This window comes from Oculina patagonica, chromosome 13, assembly GCF_052425735.1.
Source record: "Oculina patagonica isolate OP01 chromosome 13, crgOcupat, whole genome shotgun sequence".
Taxonomy (NCBI): domain Eukaryota; kingdom Metazoa; phylum Cnidaria; class Anthozoa; order Scleractinia; family Oculinidae; genus Oculina; species Oculina patagonica.
In genome coordinates, this window is record NC_135770.1 from 5,131,653 (window position 1) to 5,150,749 (window position 19,097).

General features: G+C 38.5%; 1 protein-coding gene across 1 annotated transcript; it reads left to right on the plus strand.

Annotated features, from left to right (window-relative positions):
• The first annotated feature begins 1,059 nt into the window (after positions 1–1,059).
• Positions 1,060–12,488, plus strand: LOC144635613 (RNA-binding protein pno1-like). The gene is made up of 7 exons (XM_078494700.1): positions 1,060–1,389; positions 1,474–1,623; positions 7,141–7,224; positions 10,001–10,061; positions 10,375–10,492; positions 10,814–10,884; positions 11,844–12,488. The coding sequence occupies exons 1-7, from the start codon at positions 1,063–1,065 to the stop codon at positions 11,909–11,911; spliced, it is 879 nt and encodes a 292-aa protein (XP_078350826.1). The 5' UTR covers positions 1,060–1,062; the 3' UTR covers positions 11,912–12,488.
• Positions 12,489–19,097: the final 6,609 nt, after the last annotated feature.

Here is a 19,097-nt window from a genome sequence, read left to right on the forward strand (position 1 = left end):
TCATTAAATGAATTCTTAGCCAATGATAAATTTAAATACATCTTCGGAAAATTTAAATGTAGTTGAAGTGAATTATTTGAAATAAGAGTGTACTGTAGGATGAGTAATAGCGTGTATTAATATTGATGATGTATTGATGTATTGTAATTTCTAATTTAAGATCTAGTGTGCTTATAACTATATTATACTTGTAAGTTTTTTTTCAATTATTGTATTTGTTTATTTTTACGTTATTCTGTGTGTATTTTTTTCTATTGAAATGAAAAAGAAAAAAAAATGGGGACTTTTGACCCTTTAAGTGGACCAGCTAACATAATTTTATTGAAGTTAAGTGACTAATTTGACTGTCGTCAAATGCCCTGCAGCGGTGCATTTGAAAACTCAGCAAAGGTCAAATAACATTCCTATGACCCCCCCCCCTCCCCCTTCCAGCTTAACATTGCTAGGTGCATAAGGAGTAGCCTGCATGCAGTTCTCTCCTATTTCCTTTTCCACTCCACCACAGGGAGGAAATAGGAGACAGCTTCATCCAGGCTACAGAAGGAGAGCAATGTGGCCTTATCTTTGAGAGGGGTACAGTTGAATCCTGACACAATTAATGTTCTTCAACCTGGCCAAAGAACTAACAGAATATTGGAGCTGAAACTCGGTATAAGAAACAAAACCTCCTCCCCAACCCAATGTAACTTATTGAGGAATCCATTTCCATTCTTTTACATTCTGAGACTGTTGTGATCTTGGGCTCCCGATCTAGTTTAAATCTAGTACACGGTATCAATTTTACAGACGATTCCTAAAACGGGATATGACAGTTTGGACGCAACGAAAGTTTCAAGCTATCAGCAACAAATCGGGGTGCAAATAATTGACCTGTTTCTAGGACAGGGTATAATTTTAAATGCATTTTTTTCTAAAACTGGGTGCTACTTTGGAGACCCGGGCGGCACATACCCACCCAAAACATACCTGAGTCACACCCCACAGTCCCCCTTGCAAGCCTCAAAGAAAGGGTTGTGTATGGTACACTGCATAAGAATCCTTATCACTGGGTTAGAGAATCAAATGGAAATTAAAATGAACGCAGAATGCAGTTGGATTCTCCCTACCCCACCTCCCTTGTTCCCTTGTGCGCCTGATGCAGCCACTTCCTTAGTGGGAGAGAGGTCTGGAAACGAGATTACTCGATTGCGAGAGATTGCGACACACACGTGGGAAAACAACATGGCGGAAGGGTCGAGTGAGAAGATGAACAGTGAAACAACAGAAGATGAACCATTTAAGACTGTTCCAGTAAAAAGGAAACGAAAAAGAGGAAAAGAAGAAGACATGGACACTAGCGACGAATCAAAAAGACCTAGCTTTCCGCCAGCGAAAGCTGAAAAATTAATGGTAAGCTTACGTTTATAGTGTCGCATCACTTGAAGCTACTTGACTCTTTCAACTAAGAAATTGCTTGATCCGTCTGCTTTGCAGGGTGGAAAGACAGAGACAAGAAAAATACCTGTTCCACCGCACCGTTATACTCCTCTTAAAGACAACTGGATGAAGATATTCACCCCGATTGTTGAGCATTTGAAGCTTCAAATTCGTTTCAACTTGAGTGCAAGAAAAGTAGAAATTCGGGTAAGATCATTCTCCAACAGGACATATCATTCATTTCTTGTAATTCTCTTCCAGATTTTAAGGCGATTTAAGAATATAAAAATATATATATTAAAAAGTGAAGTGGTTAGATATTTTTTTCAGCCAACATGTAAAGTAATCAAAGTCTCTTCGAGATATCGACGTTTTTGCATGAAGTACGAGTCGAAGGTTTATCCTGTGCATTGTTCTTCGAACTTAAGGGGTGGTGAATGGTCCTTCAAAAACTGCGTGTCTCGCAAAATTTTAGCCAAATTTCAGGGGTCTCGTCGTCTCGAATTTTTCTTTGACGCCTTCTCGCAGTCTCGATTTCTTTTGCAAGGCTAAAGAGGTCTCGGGCTCGCAGAAAAGATATCAGTCTCGCCGTCTCGCAAAGTCTCGCATTTACCATTCGACACCCCTAACTTATCATTACAGTTTCTTTGTAGTTTAGTTTAACAATTTCCTATCTTCGCGGAAGAAATGCAGCCATTTAATTTTGTCAAAAATGGCTCGTCCGCGCCGGGTATTTATACACATATTCCTTAACATTACACAAATAAACAGTGCAAATTTCACCGAGATCTGACAATTCTATACTTTAAAATTGCAAGGACCTTTCGAGGCAGTCGATTACGGCAGCGAAATTGGCAAATGAAACAGCAAAATATGCGTTTGACGCTTTGTTTTTGTCATTTTGTGACGCCATATCTGAATTGTTATAGGTAGACCGCTGTTCAATGTGTTCAAGGCCGTAGCGTAACGATTGCTCCACAAAAAAGCACAAAAAATACAGATATTTCCGACTACTGTCGGAGAAAACTGGCTCAAAAATGGCTTGTCCGCGCCGGGTATTTATACACATATTCCTTAACATTACACAAATAAACAGTGCAAATTTCACCGAGATCTGACAATTCTATACTTTAAAATTGCAAGGACCTTTCAAGGCAGTCGATTACGGCAGCGAAATTAGCAAATGAAACAGCAAAATATAATTGCAGCGTAAACAAATCGTAACACTCAAGCTGCGTTTTGTCTAGGCTCTGCGAGGGTCGGATATCAAGACCCAGGATTAAACAAAAGCCATATATACAGTGAATGCTTTCGAATTATATTTGAAGATGAAATAAGAAAGAATTTTGCTGTCTTTGACTGAAATTCCACTCGAACTGCGTAGATACGATCGCATGTTGTAAAGCCGATTCATGCAACATTGCTGTCATTCCCTGTCAACGCGAGGTCACGTCCCTAACGACCTTACCTAGGCTGATGACGAAATAGAGTTGCGCTTGCATGTAGCGACCAAATTTGGCCTAATTTCTAACCGCTCCTAAGCTAAAAGAAGCCCCCATCTCTTGCATTTGTTTTAACTTCAATAATATCTTTGAAAAGAGCGAGTTTTTTGATATGGTTTATTTTTGACGTTTGTAATTTTTAAACGATGTAAGTGCTAGTGATTATTTATTCGTGTTTTAGTTACGCAATCCATTGTTTGTGCGACGCTTTTTATAGATCGCCTTTCAGACACACGTGCGTTGAGATAAGAAAGCTGACATGTCACTTTTAAAATTGTTATATAACGTTTGTAAATGTGACAAGTCACGTTTTTTTCACGAGATGGCAAGTGATCACCCACAGCGGAAAGTAATCCCTTGAGAAATTAAAACAGTCCCTTGAGAAATTAAAAAAGTCCCTTGAGAGTTTACAAATATGTGGTTCCAAATTTTGTCCACTAACCCCTATTCTACGTTTTTAGCTTGTAAACAAGCAAAAACGTCGAAAAAAGTAGTGTTTAAGAAAATTGTGCTTACCAAACAAAGCAAGTGGTCAATGATTTCCATAGAGCAGATTTCAAAATCAAAACCAAAGAAATCATTCAAGCCAATCACAAAGGACACAGATTATCCAGTGAAACAAACTTTTAATACTTTTAAGGTGGCTCCGTAGTTATTCCGGGCGTATTCATCAGTGACATACTTTGCGTCATATCTTTTTCGGCTTTAACGCAATGGCTTTGAAACTTTGGGAAGACTTTCATGTATCATTTGGCAATAACATGATAAAGTTTGATTGCAATGGAGTCTAAATATATTTCAAATGCTATTGGCGTTTAACTGGACCCATGTTTTTGAACAAAATTGAATCCCAAAAAAAAATTTGCCGATAAATTTTTGCTAAATTTCTGGAATAAGCTAATATTGACTTAACACATGAGATAACCAATTTTCAAGAAAATCGTTGGAGTAAAAATGAAGAACTACTGGGAAATATTAAACTCATCTAAATAAAACTCTTAAAATTACTGTAATTTTATACAATTGCCGCTTCTTCACGAAATAATCTACAAACCCAATATTTTGCGAAGAGCCTCCCATAAACTTGCTAAATAAAAGTGCCTAACCGATTGTCGATCGAGCTAACCGTTAAAAAGTATTCGCAAGTTCTGTAGGTCTCTGTAAACATTATAAAATGATCGAAAATCCTCGCTAACCTCCAAGGTTGCGTTCTGCATTTATTTTCGAAAATTATACCGCAGTTTTCTCGCAAACTCCAATCACGTAAACTTCAGGGTACTACGAACGAGCAGTTTTGTTTATATCATTATGAATACGAAATGAGCACGTGTGACATAAACAAAACTGCTCGTTCGCTTCGCCAGAGAACAGTTGCAGAGTAGCTTACAATCCCAACGCCAATTCTCCAAATTACAGCACGGCACAGCAGCAAAAGTCGATGCAAAATTTTTTGTAGTACCCTGAAGTTTACGTGATTGGAGTTTGAGAGAAAACTGCGGTATAATTTTCGAAAATAAATGCAGAACGCAACCTTGGAGGTCCGCGAGGATTTTCGATCATTTTATAATGTTTACAGAGACCTACACGACTTGCGAATGCTTTTTAACGGTTAGCTCGATCGACAATCGGTTAGGCACTTTTATTTAGCAAGTTTATGGGAGGCTCTTCGCAAAATATTGGGTTTGTAGATTATTTCGTGAAGAAGCGGCAATTGTATAAAATTACAGTAATTTTAAGAGTTTTATTTAGATGAGTTTAATATTTCCCAGTAGTTCTTCATTTTTACTCCAACGATTTTCTTAAAAATTGGTTATCTCATGTGTTAAGTCAATATTAGCTTATTCCAGAAATTTAGCAAAAATTTATCGGCAAATTTTTTTTTGGGATTCAATTTTGTTCAAAAACATGGGTCCAGTTAAACGCCAATAGCATTTGAAATATATTTAGACTCCATTGCAATCAAACTTTATCATGTTATTGCCAAATGATACATGAAAGTCTTCCCAAAGTTTCAAAGCCATCGCGTTAAAGCCGAAAAAGATATGACGCAAAGTATGTCACTGATGAATACGCCCGGAATAACTACGGAGCCACCTTAATTTACACGACCCCACAAGCTATAACTTTTATCCAAATCGTGTTTTTAAATAAAGGCAACTTACTTTTAAAGGCAACTTAAGACTCGGAACAAACACATGTAGCCAACTCGAAGTGCGGGAAAACGTGTGTGAGCGGGTCACCATTGGTTTTGGTTTTAATGTACTTCTGTTTGGAAGAGAAAGTAAACCAAGTTTTTTAAGCAAATCGCTTAAAGATGATTTCCAGTCTGTACTGCGCAGACTCAGGGTTTGTTTTCATTTTTGTTTTGAATTCGTTGAAACATTACACTTCGGTGATAGCGTACATGAAGTTTTTTAGTTCGCCATTACGGATCGTTTCGTTCAAGAATTCACCATGAGCTAAAACGTCTGTTTGAAATACCGTCGAGCTTCTTTTACTCGTTATTATTGTTTTGCAAGGATATCTGGCGTTAATAATGAAGAAAAAGGTAAGTTTTGTCCCGGAATTTTTATTTTTGCTAGTAACAGGGCTTCTGATATTATGCGATGTTGCGATTTCGCATAATTGACCTCAAATCGCAACTTTTCGCATAATTCATCAAAAATCGCATAATTTGTACAAAATCACACAATTTGAGCAAAGATAAAGGAAATACTCGCTTTCACTAAGATCTAAGTCAATTTCAACATTGTTTCAAGGTGGTTTACCTGTCAAAAACCTTGAAAAATCTCTAATGTAGTTTCCAAACGAGCAACATTACTTCGAGCGGGCAACTTCCTTTTTCAGTTTCAACTTAGCCATAACAACATTCACACAAATAAATTTGCTTTCCATCTTTGCTTTCTTGTATTGTACTGAAGTTTACAAGGCGAAATGGCTGAATTCAGAATGTTTAAATCCTTCCATGAAGAAAAAAACATCGTAGATTGTTCGATCGTTCGACACCGTACGTTAACACATGCGCCTTCATTAATTCAGTCAGCAGTATCTTGTCACTCTTCATATATTATGTCACCAAAAGTCTTCAACGTTCTACTACGTCATGTAGTGTACACGGAAAGCAATCTGACCTTGGAATAAGCGCAAATGAGGTGAAAATAATCTATTTCATTCTAATACAGATATTTATCCTTCCTTCATGCTCTTATTATTTTTTAAAATGCATAAAATGGAATTTCATCTCCTGAAACCTTGTAAAACAAGCTTAAAATCGCTCAGATAAAATCGCATAATTTGCTGCATAATAGTACTTTCTTGCCGCATAATCTGCCCTAAAAATGCCGCATAATTTCTGCTTTTTTGCCGCACCCTATCAGAAGGCCTGTAGTAAACATTCTTCTGTTTGTGAGACTCACAAACATTGCAGGCGGAGATTGCGCAGTACGGACTGGAAATCATCTTTAACATAGTAATACAAAATCAAAGCAAACGTGGAGTACTTTCGACACTCAAGTGAGAACCGCTCCACTCCATCAGACGCACATAAACATGAACGTTTGATTTTTTTCAACAGTTTATAACCACCATTTGTGATTGATGAAGAGGTTATTTCCAAAACGTCTCCATTTGGATTAAGAACATAAGCACTTTTTGAAAACTTTGTTCATAATGACTGCAATCAAAAGTGCTACATAGCAACAATTTGTTTATTTTTAAATGATTCTCATTGCCCAACGCGTACCACCACTAGTACTTCGGATTCACCTCTCAATCTTGCCTGGCCAAGTGGACGAACACTTCTGTTCTTTACAGTCAACCCTCCTTTAACACAGACACCAAAGAGGCCATCCAAGGGTTTTTGGTAACAGGCGACATTGCTTCGAAATAGTTAAAAATGTAGCAACAATCTTGTTCTAGAGCACCAGCAGCCGACAGAAACTAGCACTGAAACAGTGTACATGTGTATGTTTGCATCAGGGACAGCGTTTCCCTCACCAAATAGGTGACAGTAGGGTTCGAAACGAGCGACAAAGCGACATCAGAAACCCCCTTGGAAGGCCTCGCCAAAGGGGCAGAGCGGCATGTCTGTTTTATAGAGATAGAGATATATGAATTTTGGTTTCTCCAGGACCAAGTGGCCATGTTATCATATGGAGCTGTCAGAAAAGAGAGGTTCAACTGTATAAGGAGGCTGTTTTAACTGTACATTTTTTTCTTGTAGACTTCCAAAGACACTCAAGACATAGGTGCAATCCAGAAAGCGGCAGATTTTGTTCAGGCATTTCTGCTAGGATTTGAAATTGAGGTGAGTGTGCTGGACGTGAGAACTCTGTTTCTTTGTAATTCCAGGGCTGACCTTGCTGGTCTCCATCTGTTTCTTATAGAACTATTTGGGAAAATTTATATTTTGGTTTTTTAGTGACTCTGAGATTCAAAATCTAACTAAGCGTTTATCATAGACTTTCTCAAAGTCCGTTTCCGGTAATTAAGTCATCTGGCGGAAAACGGACTTTTCTCGCCTGCAGCGCGCCATTTTCTACCGACCAGTTTTCTGGTCGGCGGTGTGTCGGGGGTGTGTCAGCGTTGATAACCAATCAGGAAAGAAATGTGCTGTGACGTCGATTATCCGGGAAATATGATTCTCACGAATCCTTCGGTTGCTCTCGACGTGAGCAGAGATGTGACAATAATGAACGTGAAAGAGGCAATAAACGCTGGGTTAACGAAGCTTGGATTCAAGGAAATTCGCGAAATTCAACGAAATGTAGTGGAGGCGTACGTTACTGTATTTCGGTTTTGGTATTTCGGTTTTTTGTGTTTTGGTCGAGATGTTTTAATGGTCGCTCCGACAGGCTCAGGAAAAAGCCTAACGTTCCACATCGCGCCGTTTGTATTGGACTACTTCAAACACGGCGAAAGAGATGTTATTGAAACAGTTTGCCTTGTTTTTTTCCCTTTGGTGTCAAAATAGTTTAAGTTAGGATAAAACAGGATAAAACAATCGTTCTTTGTCTTATAAATTTGGAAAAATGCGCGACTACTTGATTTATTATACCAAGTCCAGACAAATCATTTATTTCCGGTTGAACAATAAAAAGCAAACTCCAAATAACAATCTAGTGGTATTTATCCGGTTGTAATCAGTGCACGCGTGGCAAAACTTACACAGTGATGAAAGTGAAATCTATCTGGCTATTTTGCACTCGTGGAAACATTTAAAGCGTACTTATAATTTTGTCTTATAAATTTGGAAAAATGCGCGACTACTTGAATTTATTATATCAAGTCCAGACAAATCATTTATTTCCGTTCGAACAATAAAAAGCAAACTCCAAATAACACTGTAGTGATATTTATCCGGTTGTAATCAGTACACGTGTGGCAAAACGTACACAGTCATGAAAGTGAAATCTATCCGGCTATTTTGCACTCGTGGAAACATTTAAAGCGTAATTACATAAACAGCAGACATATTAGAATCTTCCGGCCATGACAATGTTTGAGTCAACTTTTTTTGTTGTCGTGACCAGGGCTGGTTTCTCCGAAGGTGAGAGCTTTCAGTTTACTGCGAACTTGAACAGTCGAGTCTTTAGTATGTCTTTTCACCGACTCGACGGAGCCGCGGTCCGCTGCTAATCTCTCTTGCGACGATGAAAATTGCTGTCTTACTTCAAGGACCTTCTTAACAACGTTCTCGTTGCTTCGAGCACAGTTTTTACAAATGATATCTGTCGAGCAGCTTTCTTTGACTAGCTTCGCACCAACAAGAATTTCCAAGTTCACACAGGCTGGCGACTTGAGACCCGTATAGAGCTTTCTGCGATAACTTGTGTTAGATATAACTTCCACGCACAAGATACGGACTGTTTCTTTCGATTTTGGGGATACGCTGACACGGGAAACAGTTTTTGTTGGGGTCAGATCATCCTCATTCATTGCGAAATTCACCCGCGTATCCAGTCATTTGAGAACTGTTTATTTCAACGAGCGATCAGTGGGAGAGCTGTCAAATTTACGTCACACCCATGACTTTTCGCGGCAACATTATGCAAATTAAATTCAATCTCCTGCAGGCGGAACAAGTCGACTAGCGACTTGCGTCGCTCGTTGATCGCGACTTCATCGCTCCAAAGCGTCGACTTGGGGCAAGTCTACGTTTATCACTGCCGTTAAACACAATCACGGCGACAGCCAAGGAACCATGAAAAACAGAAACAAAATGGATCAAAATCTACCAATCACAATCAACAGACGTGACCTTGCTGAAGTGTTTCTCGAGAGGTCAGGGGCGGATCCAGGATTTCAAAAGGGGGGGGGGGGTGGATGGCAGACCATTAAAGCCTAACCCTAACCCTAAGTGGCGGCAGACGGGGAAACGTGGCGTAACAACAACCAGACATGAGCAAGAGCTAATTTTTCTTTCTTTATTTATTTTCTATTTCAAATAAAGTGACATTTCGATTTTTTTACTGAAAAAAGGGAGGTGGATATCCACCCTATCCACCCCCCTGTATCCGCCCCTGGAGGTCCGCTAAGATGAGAATGGATACTGGCAATCTGTTAGAGCAATGTGACAAGATTGCTGGGGGACTACAGTAACTGTGATAGACTCTAATTTTGTTTGGTTCCTCCACTCCCTAACTTTAACACAGACTTGACATAAAGACAATTTTTTCTTTGGTGATCATTTCTTTATTTTATCTTTCCATGAACTTTTGATCACTGGTGGTCTGGTGATGACTTCTGCCATGCTAATTGTGAGAGTCTTCTCTCAAGTCTGATGCTCAGCTGGTCTTTTTGACAGTGGGCTCAGGTCTTGTGGAGACTCTGTGACAGCAATGACGCATTCTGAAAACCACCTGATAAACCTAGAGTAGTTTCATATTTATAACCTTTGGGCATAAAACCACTAACATAACAACAAATGCAAATAATGCAAGGTGCAATGTACAGGTAAATAAAGTAAAACATGACTAGAAAACACATGCACTGGGTAGTTTCATGTGGCATTTGCTGTTCACTGCAGATGCAGTAATGAAAATGTTGACATGAATTTTAACAAATATATTTCTTTTCGGTAGGATTCCTTGGCATTGGTCAGATTAGATGATTTGTTCCTGGAGACATTTGAAATTGCTGATGGTATGTTCACTTGAAATTATTTCTATGTTCAATGTCCTATATTCAGGGATGTAGCTGGCTTTTCTGGCCTTGGCAGCTCTTAAAGTTACCCAAGTCTTTGTTTTTACTTGAAATTTTTAACCACATTTAAGTTTTCTTTCAGCCGGTGAAATTAGCCGGCAGCCGGCCCTCAGGGACAACCCTGTATATTAAAAACACATTTCACTCTGCTAGAGACAAAACAGATTGGGATCAAACTTGAAAAATACTCAACAAGAAGTTCACGAGTGATGTTGCACAGATGACATTTGACGTTAATTTCTTTCATCAACAGTAAAGCCACTGAAGGGAGATCATCTTTCAAGAGCCATTGGTCGTATTGCTGGGAAAGGTGGCAGAACAAAGTTCACAATTGAAAATGTATCCAAGACCAGAATCATCCTTGCTGACTCGTGAGTCATCTTCAGTTACATTGTAAATCATAGCCCATGAATGACAAGGAACTTTTAGGAAATTTGATAAAAAATCTGACCGGTTTTACCTAGCATTGACAGACACTTCATTTTAGCATACTTTCAGAAATGGTTTCTGCCTAAATACAACCTCTTTACTTGGGGGACACCCTCTCATAAGCAGATACAACTTTTCCCGAAGGTTAGAAGGGAAGGAAAATAATTGAGGTCCCACTCAAATGAATGACCCATGTTTACCGACCTGCATGCCAGAAGGGTTATTCAGGATTTAATCATTTCTTTAATTTTTCATTTTTACAGCAAAATCCACATTTTAGGATCATTTCAGAACATCAAAATTGCCAGAACAGCAATTTGTAGTCTCATCCTAGGTAAGTTGTTTGCACATTCAAAATATTTCCAAATTTCATTTTAAAGTATATAAAAAAGGAAATCATACTCTATCAGAAAATAGCTCTTGTCTGCCCCCCACTAATCAATGTGGCCCGGGTTCGAATCCTGGTCCCGGCATCATATGTGGGTTAGGTTTGTTGGTGATTCGGGTTTTTCTTTGTTGTCTCTCATTTTCCTCCCTCCACAAAAACCAACACTTCCAATTCCAATTCGTTCGGGAATACATGGCTCCACAAGCTTCTAGCTTTAAACACATCCTTGCATGTCTAAGTAAAGGTGAAAGGTGATTTGGCTGATCAAAATAGGCAGTGTCTTGTTATCAAAGTATGTGTCGTGTATGGCTCTTTCCAATTCATTTTATGCTTTTGAGTTTCCAGCATTTGATAAACTTTTGAATTGCTTTCCTGCCTAAAGTTTTCTTTTTGTTAAACCCTTTTGTGGAATTTGTTAAAACCTAAGGCATTGGCAAAATAATATTCCTGCAATAATATTTTACAATGGGACACTGTTTTGGAATGTGCTCCATCTCTGTTACTCACTCATATACCCCTCCCACCACTGTTCAAATGCTGGGGGGGGGGGTTGTAAAGCCTTGAACCAAGTGCCTTTTACTTGCTGGAGCTTATCCCGGTTTGTGTTGCATTAAGTGGCCAGGAGAATTACTGCTCCCCCCTGGATGTGATGCCAATTCATCGCAAGGTAAACCCCCCAGCATTATTTAGCAGGTACCCATTTATACACTTGGGTGGAGAGAGGCAATATGAGAGTAAAATGTCTTGCAAAAGAACACAACACAATTACCCTGGCCAGGGCTTGAACCTGAACTGCTTAATCCGGAGTCCAGTGCACTAGCCATTAGGCCACTGCGCCTCCCATCCACTGTTAAACGCTCGGCAATATTTAGCCTTACCTTGAGTTACTGTTGGTTTGTTCACAGGAAGCCCACCTTCCAAGGTGTACGGAAACATGAGAGCTGTTGCGAGTAGAACGGCGGAGAGATTTTGAAGAGAGAGGGGAGGAATGAAATGGAAAAGCAAGAATAAAGTCAGATCCGCAATGTGGCATTGTCTGCTGTGACGATTGCTCGTCGAATACACATTTCGATCTGATCCTGAGTCAAGACCCATTATGAACTGCAGATTTATCCTTGAAAGTTGCAAAGAGATGAACGACAAGAAAAACGAAGACACTAAGAGTTTTATAATTTTACTACAAAGTGAAATGGGCTTTACCCATTGTATAATGACCGTGAGAAAAATAGAACCATACACAGAACTAGCTAGCCTCCCATGCAGTCATTTTTAGGGGCGATCGTGTGGGGAGGAGTGAAACACGATCGCCCCTAAAAAACGACTGCGTAGGAATCTAAGAACTAGCCAGAGGGAGCTGATCGTGTTTTCTCGTAATTTCGTGAAGGCACAAAAAATTTGCAACGAAGCAATTTGCGTAAATTTTGCCAGAAGTTTTATATGTACATATATTCCAAGTCCATGCCGTTTACCAGTGTTAAACGGAAACAAACAGATTGATGGAAGCAGAAAACAATAAAGAATAAACCAACCACGTAAGCTGTTTAGAGAAATAGTATTTTATTCATTACTCAGTGATGGGCGCTCGAACTATCGATTTCTCTTTCGGTATAAGGGAGGCTCAGCAAGATGTGAGACGTAAGGATGGTTGAAATGCTGCCTTTTTCCCAGACCCCTCTCTTGTTGGCGCTCGTAACCAGTCGCTCACGCTTCGCGCTCGCCTTTGTTTATTGCAGCGGAAAATGCAAAGCGCCTAAGGAGGAGACGCGCAGGAATCTAACTCCCTTATAAAGGCTTAACATGGAGGTGCGGCCCGATAGAGCACGGTTTTCAGGCTTTTTTGTCTTGAATGTGGTATATTTTTCACCCCTTTTTCTCGTAAACGGGGATTCTTTACATGGACCAATGTCAAACAGGACAGGCTTATATGCCTGCAGAGTTGTAAATTTAAACAAACTTAGCCACAAGCCGAATTTTCACAAATTCTTCGGTATTGCTGACTTACGTTGATTTCGGCATTCATACTTGATACTCACGACTTCAACATAACTAGTGAGATACTTGTTTATGTCTTAGACAGGGTATAAAAAATTGGCATTGTGTTTAAAACGGGTTAAGAAAATCAGAGGTTCGTGTTTTAACCCCCTCCCCGAGTCATCGGGTAACTGAAATTTCATCAGTATAAAGAAAATTCAAAAGAATTTTAAAAAATAGCATGTCTGATCTAACCATTTAAACCCTACGGCGCAGGGTCTGCATTTCGTTTGCAGCGGAGGCACTGCAAACTTCGGCCAGCAAGAGCGAATTACAAAATACACCGCTGAAAATAACCAATAGAAAAGGCAAGTAAACCGTGAAGTTAAAACGAACAAGCAGCTATTTCAAAAAGAAATAGTGTTTCGTTTCCTGACTGCGGAAGGGTAAGAATAGTGTAACACTTAAGAAGAGGTGGGTTTGGGGTTTACTTTAATTTGGAGAAGGTCCTAAGTGTATGTTAAATTTGCCGAATTTATGCACGAGTGCAGAATGAAAAGAAGAACTTCATATTCAGTAGTAACTTAAATTCTCATTTTATACCTACTGTCGATTTTATGTATAAAAGGAGACAAACTACGTCCTGCTGCAGTTTGGCCTTCAAGAGTTCAAGTAACACATAAATATTTCTCTTTATAGAAATAGCATATGTCTTTATCTCCAAATTAAGTTAAGTGAAGGGAGCTTGCCTTTATCGTTATTACTCATCCAGTGGAAATTAAAATGATTTTTTTTATTTCTGCAGAACACTTTTTTGCTTAAAAATGGCACCCGATAGCATAACTTTGGATGTTACATGAATGGAAAAATAACTTACAGAAAATAGTGAGCGCTCTTCAAAATACATTCTTCCCAAGAAAGAAAGAATAAATATATTCCTATCAATGTGGGGAAACATGAAACCACAAGAGTAAAATGCAAGATCAGAGTAATGCAATTAATTTAAATGGTTTATTTTTTGAAACAAACAATCCTAAAATAAATCAGTTCCATAAATAAAGTTTTTTGTGACTACTGATCTCTGATAAAATGCAAAACAACACTTTAATCGAAGATGAAATTATTACCTTTTGACAAAAAGCTTGAGGTATATAGTTCTCTGAGTTGATCACATGCTCAAATCAAATAAATGCCAAATTCATACAAACCAAAACCCTGGTTGACAAGAACAGAGATAAGCACACTGTTTCGAAGCCATTTCTTCAAAATGAAATGCCTGTTGTCACTTTACAAAGACACGTAAACAACCAAAGCAAATTAATGTAAAAAGCTACCATACACAGATTTTTAACAAGGATTTTTAATTAAGCAAAATTCAAGTTTAAAGAAAGTTATATGTTATATATAGTCGTACCAGGATTGTATTTTGCTCGCGTATCCGCGCTGCACGCTCTCCCGGCAAATATAAAATTATCTCCACAGAATAAGGCACAGCCAAGTTGCTTCTGTTGTCAGTGTAACAGCCTTGCATTGGTGACACTGATAATAACGATTTGCATTTTTGGCGATACTGTGGAGTTTCGATCAGACCGCGATGGCTTTGAATAATCCAAATAATGTTTATATCATTAATTTAATCTCAGAAATCTGCACCAGCAGTTGCAACGGTAGTTAATATTGAGCGTTACATCAACTAAGGAAACGAATTTAGTTCGACACGGCAGTTGCACACCTTGCTATACGATACTGTCCATACAAAATTTAAACTTTGAGCAGAACTTATCAACTTTCCGTGCAGACTCGAATGTTTTTGCGACGCCGACGTGACACTGATCACGCAAGTCCGGGTACATCCACGCGAGAACCCACGCAATTTTGCGTGTATTCGCGCTGTTTGTGACGTCGAAGATGCCGTGAAATTTTCCTGTACAAATAGAATAGGGCAATCTCCCACATTTATACATTCCTCTGTTACATGAAGTGAAATTAACTTTGTAAGTCACCTGCAAATATGCACTTCTCTTTGTAGCGCACTTAAGCTCTACCGTGCGAGCAAACACGAGATACGCCAAGTCATCCCGTTTTTCTTTGCGCTTGTAAACACTGGTTGGTGGAAATTTACTTCCGTTTCAGAATAATATTAAACGCTACGAGAGCTTTCTCTAGTTTTCTTACAATACATCGCTTTAGTCAATTACTTAAAACCATTGCAGTTGTTAGATATTTCTGTTTGCAACGAATCTAAATTTTTTTGGTCATGCTGAGGAATATATTTCCGATATTTGAAGAACATGACTGTTTTTACGAAATTAATTGCCATCGGTCATACGTATTTACTTTGTGGTTACGACCGTTCTTGTGATTGGATAGCAGCCCCCCGTGCGAGCAAACACGACAAGTCATCCCTTTTTTGTTTGCGCTTGCAAACACTGATTGGTGAAAATTTACTTCCGTTTCAGAAAATCGCTAGAATGTTTACTTAACAATTAAACGCTACGAGAGCTTTCTCTAGTTTTCTTACAATACATCGCTTTAATCAAACTTAAAACCATTGCAGTCGTCAGATATTTCTGTTTGCAACGATTCTCAATATTTTTTTATCATGCTGAGAATATCTTTCCGATATTTGAAGAACATGTTTTTACGAACTTAATTGCCTTCAGTCAAACGTATTTACTTTGTGGTTACGACCGTTCTTCTGATTGGATAGTAGCCCTCACTGTGTAAATAGTTCACATCGAAGCCAAAATAATACCGTATCGTTTCTGAGGAAACGAAACAAAAAGCCCTGCTTTACTGGAAAAAAACCCAGGATAAACTGCATCGTAACTCTGCATTGCGCATGCTTCTCTTCTCGACCCAGGCCTCTGTTTCACTGGCGAAAATTGTCTGATTGGTCGACACGCGACCACGTGACACCGATCAAAATGGCGGACGAACGTAAACAGAGGGATCCAGAGGGATGCCTTTATCAAGTTGTAATTCAAATTTGTGGACGTATATTGGGAGGATACGAATATGTTTTTCTTTCTGGAAGGAATATTTCTAGCGAGGCCAATAGTCGAATCCATATTTACACACAACACAACGCAGAGTCGGAGCAAAGTATAACCGAGGGAGCGAGGAGCTTGTATGGCGATCAATAGCTCATTTCGAAAATCAAATTAAGCTTACACGCTTTCATTGAACAGAAATGTAATCATAGTCGGTAAGTAATGATACAGTTGACTACAGTTGCAGGATTGATTTCACTTAACAAGATGGAACCGTTGCGTTTCGTGACAATAACAGATATGCATTACTTTGCTTTGTCATCCGATCGATAATTTTAATGCATATCTGCTATTGACTAAAAACATTTTGTACGTTCGTCTATTCTAGTCATATTTATTCATCGTCATGCTCTTAATTTAAAACGAAGTTCTGATACGAAGTACATCTATGTCGTGAATTAAAATCAAGATTTCCTTGTGCATATGTAGCTCGTTAGATAGTTTATATGAATGAAAAATAATTTTGTTTTGCCTTTCAAATAAACATTCTTTTGTTGGGAAAACTGATTATTTGTAAGTTGTAAAAATACGGCCATACATTTGCGACAGCAGCATAATCAGTCCCTGAAAATTACTTTTGCTCCATACACATGGTCTTGCGTAAAAGGGAAAGATCAACATCCTTTCTAGGCAATACTGTAGTTGTGGTTTTCTGGGGGTGTACCATTGCAGCGATTTAGTTTTTGTAACACCCACTGAGTGCTATCAGTATGAGATAAACATTAAAATAAAGATGAAGTGGTGAATATTGTTCTTCTTTACATGTCTAACCCCCTCCCTACAAACTGCCTGCAGTCATTGCAGCAGAAAAAAAAAACTTTGGTGTGTGCCATAGAATATAATAAAACAAATTGCTTACACTTAGATGGATGGTTGTGTTGTCGTACAGGTTATTTTAACAAAACACAGTATATTGAATTCATCTACAGCAGGGACTGTGGAGCATTTTTCCAATATTTTGATTCACTCGGACACCAGATTGACCAATTTTTGTAAAACAGTGGAAACCCACCTGGATCCGCACCTGGACTGACTGGTGCCCCCCCCCTCCCCCCCCCCAAAAAAAAAAAATTGTGACACAAAAATATCCTGCGATACACACTGACATTTGTGCAAGGCTGTCAAGAGGTGTGGGCTGGGATAACCTTCCCACAGGAGTTTGTAAGAAACACAGAATGACAGCAGTCGGAATTAGAGAAACAATTAAAGTTTATTCTCATTTCACTGTTGGTGAACACTGGTCTACATTTTTTGTCACTGAGCCAACTGCAGAACCTGCAAAAACAAGATATTATTTGAAAGTTAATGATTGCTGAAAAAAAGAAAAAAAAGCTTTAAGTTTCAAGATGGCCTTTAATCCAACATGGCCACCAAATCCAAGATGGCTGACAATAATAATGGATTAGTGAGGCTGATTAAAATCCTTTGTTGATTATTGCAGCAGGTAATTGGGCTTACTCACTTAGGGGTATGGAACCTTTTTCCTTACATTTATAGATAACAGGAAAGGAAGTAAGCAAATGTGTTCAGTCGGTAGATGTATGATAATAAATTGTGTTGAATTTTTGTTACATGTATGATGCACCTGTAGATTCTCTAAAAGTTATTGCTCTTCTATTCAATCTGAAACTGGTAATTGGTTTATCGATTGTTATCGATTTTTATCGGATACGATGTTGTTTTATGGGTCTATTAACTTCTTCAATCGTGGATATGTAATGGAAGTATTACCAAGCTTGTAGTTGTAATAGAAGGACAAGAACAATATTGATACTCCAGCGCGATTCAAAATTAGAAGAAGAAGTTGCGGCCAAAGTAGCGGTGTGCAACCCTCTAGTCTCGCTATAACAACGTCAAAAATACATTATATGAAGCAAAAAGATGGAATCGTTCGGGAGGGCTACAATGTCCGTGCATATATAGGATCGAGTTGAACTTTCACCTACGCAAGAACACTGCAAGAACGCCATAATGGAGATGCAATCGACAGCGCTCTGAGCGCTGCCTTGGTTGAATGGACTAGTTAAAATATTTCAAAACCCCAAACCACGAGAATCCTGATGAACATTCTGCCTGGACCCCAGACTGGACTTCGGCAGGACTAGATGCTGAATTAATAAAATGTTTCACCATTTAAACGCCGGTCTCGTATATTGTTTTACTAAATAGTAACGCCATCTTTAGAATATGTTTGAAACGAATATACTTCCGGAGGCTCCTTGGGATTAGTGGTTATTATCGATTACTGTCGGTTGTTATCAATTATTATCGGTTTTCTCAATCGATAACAATAGATAATAATTTTTTTCGGTGAGTTCGATTGTTTTCTTGATTACCGATTTTAATCGATATCAATCGTTTGTATCGATTGACTACGCCTGGTGTTTCATGGGTTATATGAAATCACTCTAAACAGGATTCACACTGTAAATCATTTTAATTCTTACTTAGATTTCCATGTTATTTAAAAACAACCAAACAAATTCATTATTGATTTCCGACTTCAAACTGGTATTAGCTGATTTAACACAAAACTGGATATGAAGCACTTGACTTAGTTTGACAATATTCCTTTCTTTCTGTACAAACTCATCTGTTCAATATCAGACAATTATCAAAACTTGTATACTACATACGTCAGTACTGGCTCAAATTAGCACCAGTTTACGATTCTTATTATACATGCTTATTTCCTGCTCTTGGTGAATTTATGTATTACCTTGGTTCAACTCATCAACTCATGAACAATGCCTCTTGGCTCTTCAATTATACACACAGGAATTTTAAAGATTTATTTAAAAATTACACAGTATTAACCAGCCTTATTTGATGCATATATATAGCTTAATAAAAGGCTTGAAAATTTGCCCAATCGTACGCTTATAACGTGAATCGGATTAAAATTAATTTTCACTCGATCGAATCTTGTGTTATGATCGATTGCGCGCTGTTCTGTGTAAAACGCGGTTATAAATCGCCACAAAACCAGTCTATATTTAACACAACAATGTACTTTCCCTGCCACCTGGTACAAGTTAATACATATATCTACATGAAGCCCAAGAATTTTACTTTTAACCCTATATAGTCACTTTTTGTACCCGGTGGCAGGAGGATAACACTATCCAAAAATGT

Coding starts and splice junctions, on each gene's coding strand:
- LOC144635613 (XM_078494700.1), top strand. CDS start 1,063: ATGGAAATTAAAATGAACGCAGAATGCAGTTGGATTCTCCCTACCCCA. Junction 1,624..7,140: donor CAAGAAAAGTAGAAATTCGG/GTAAGATCATTC, acceptor TTTTTCTTGTAG/ACTTCCAAAGACACTCAAGA. Junction 10,885..11,843: donor AATTTGTAGTCTCATCCTAG/GTAAGTTGTTTG, acceptor GTTTGTTCACAG/GAAGCCCACCTTCCAAGGTG.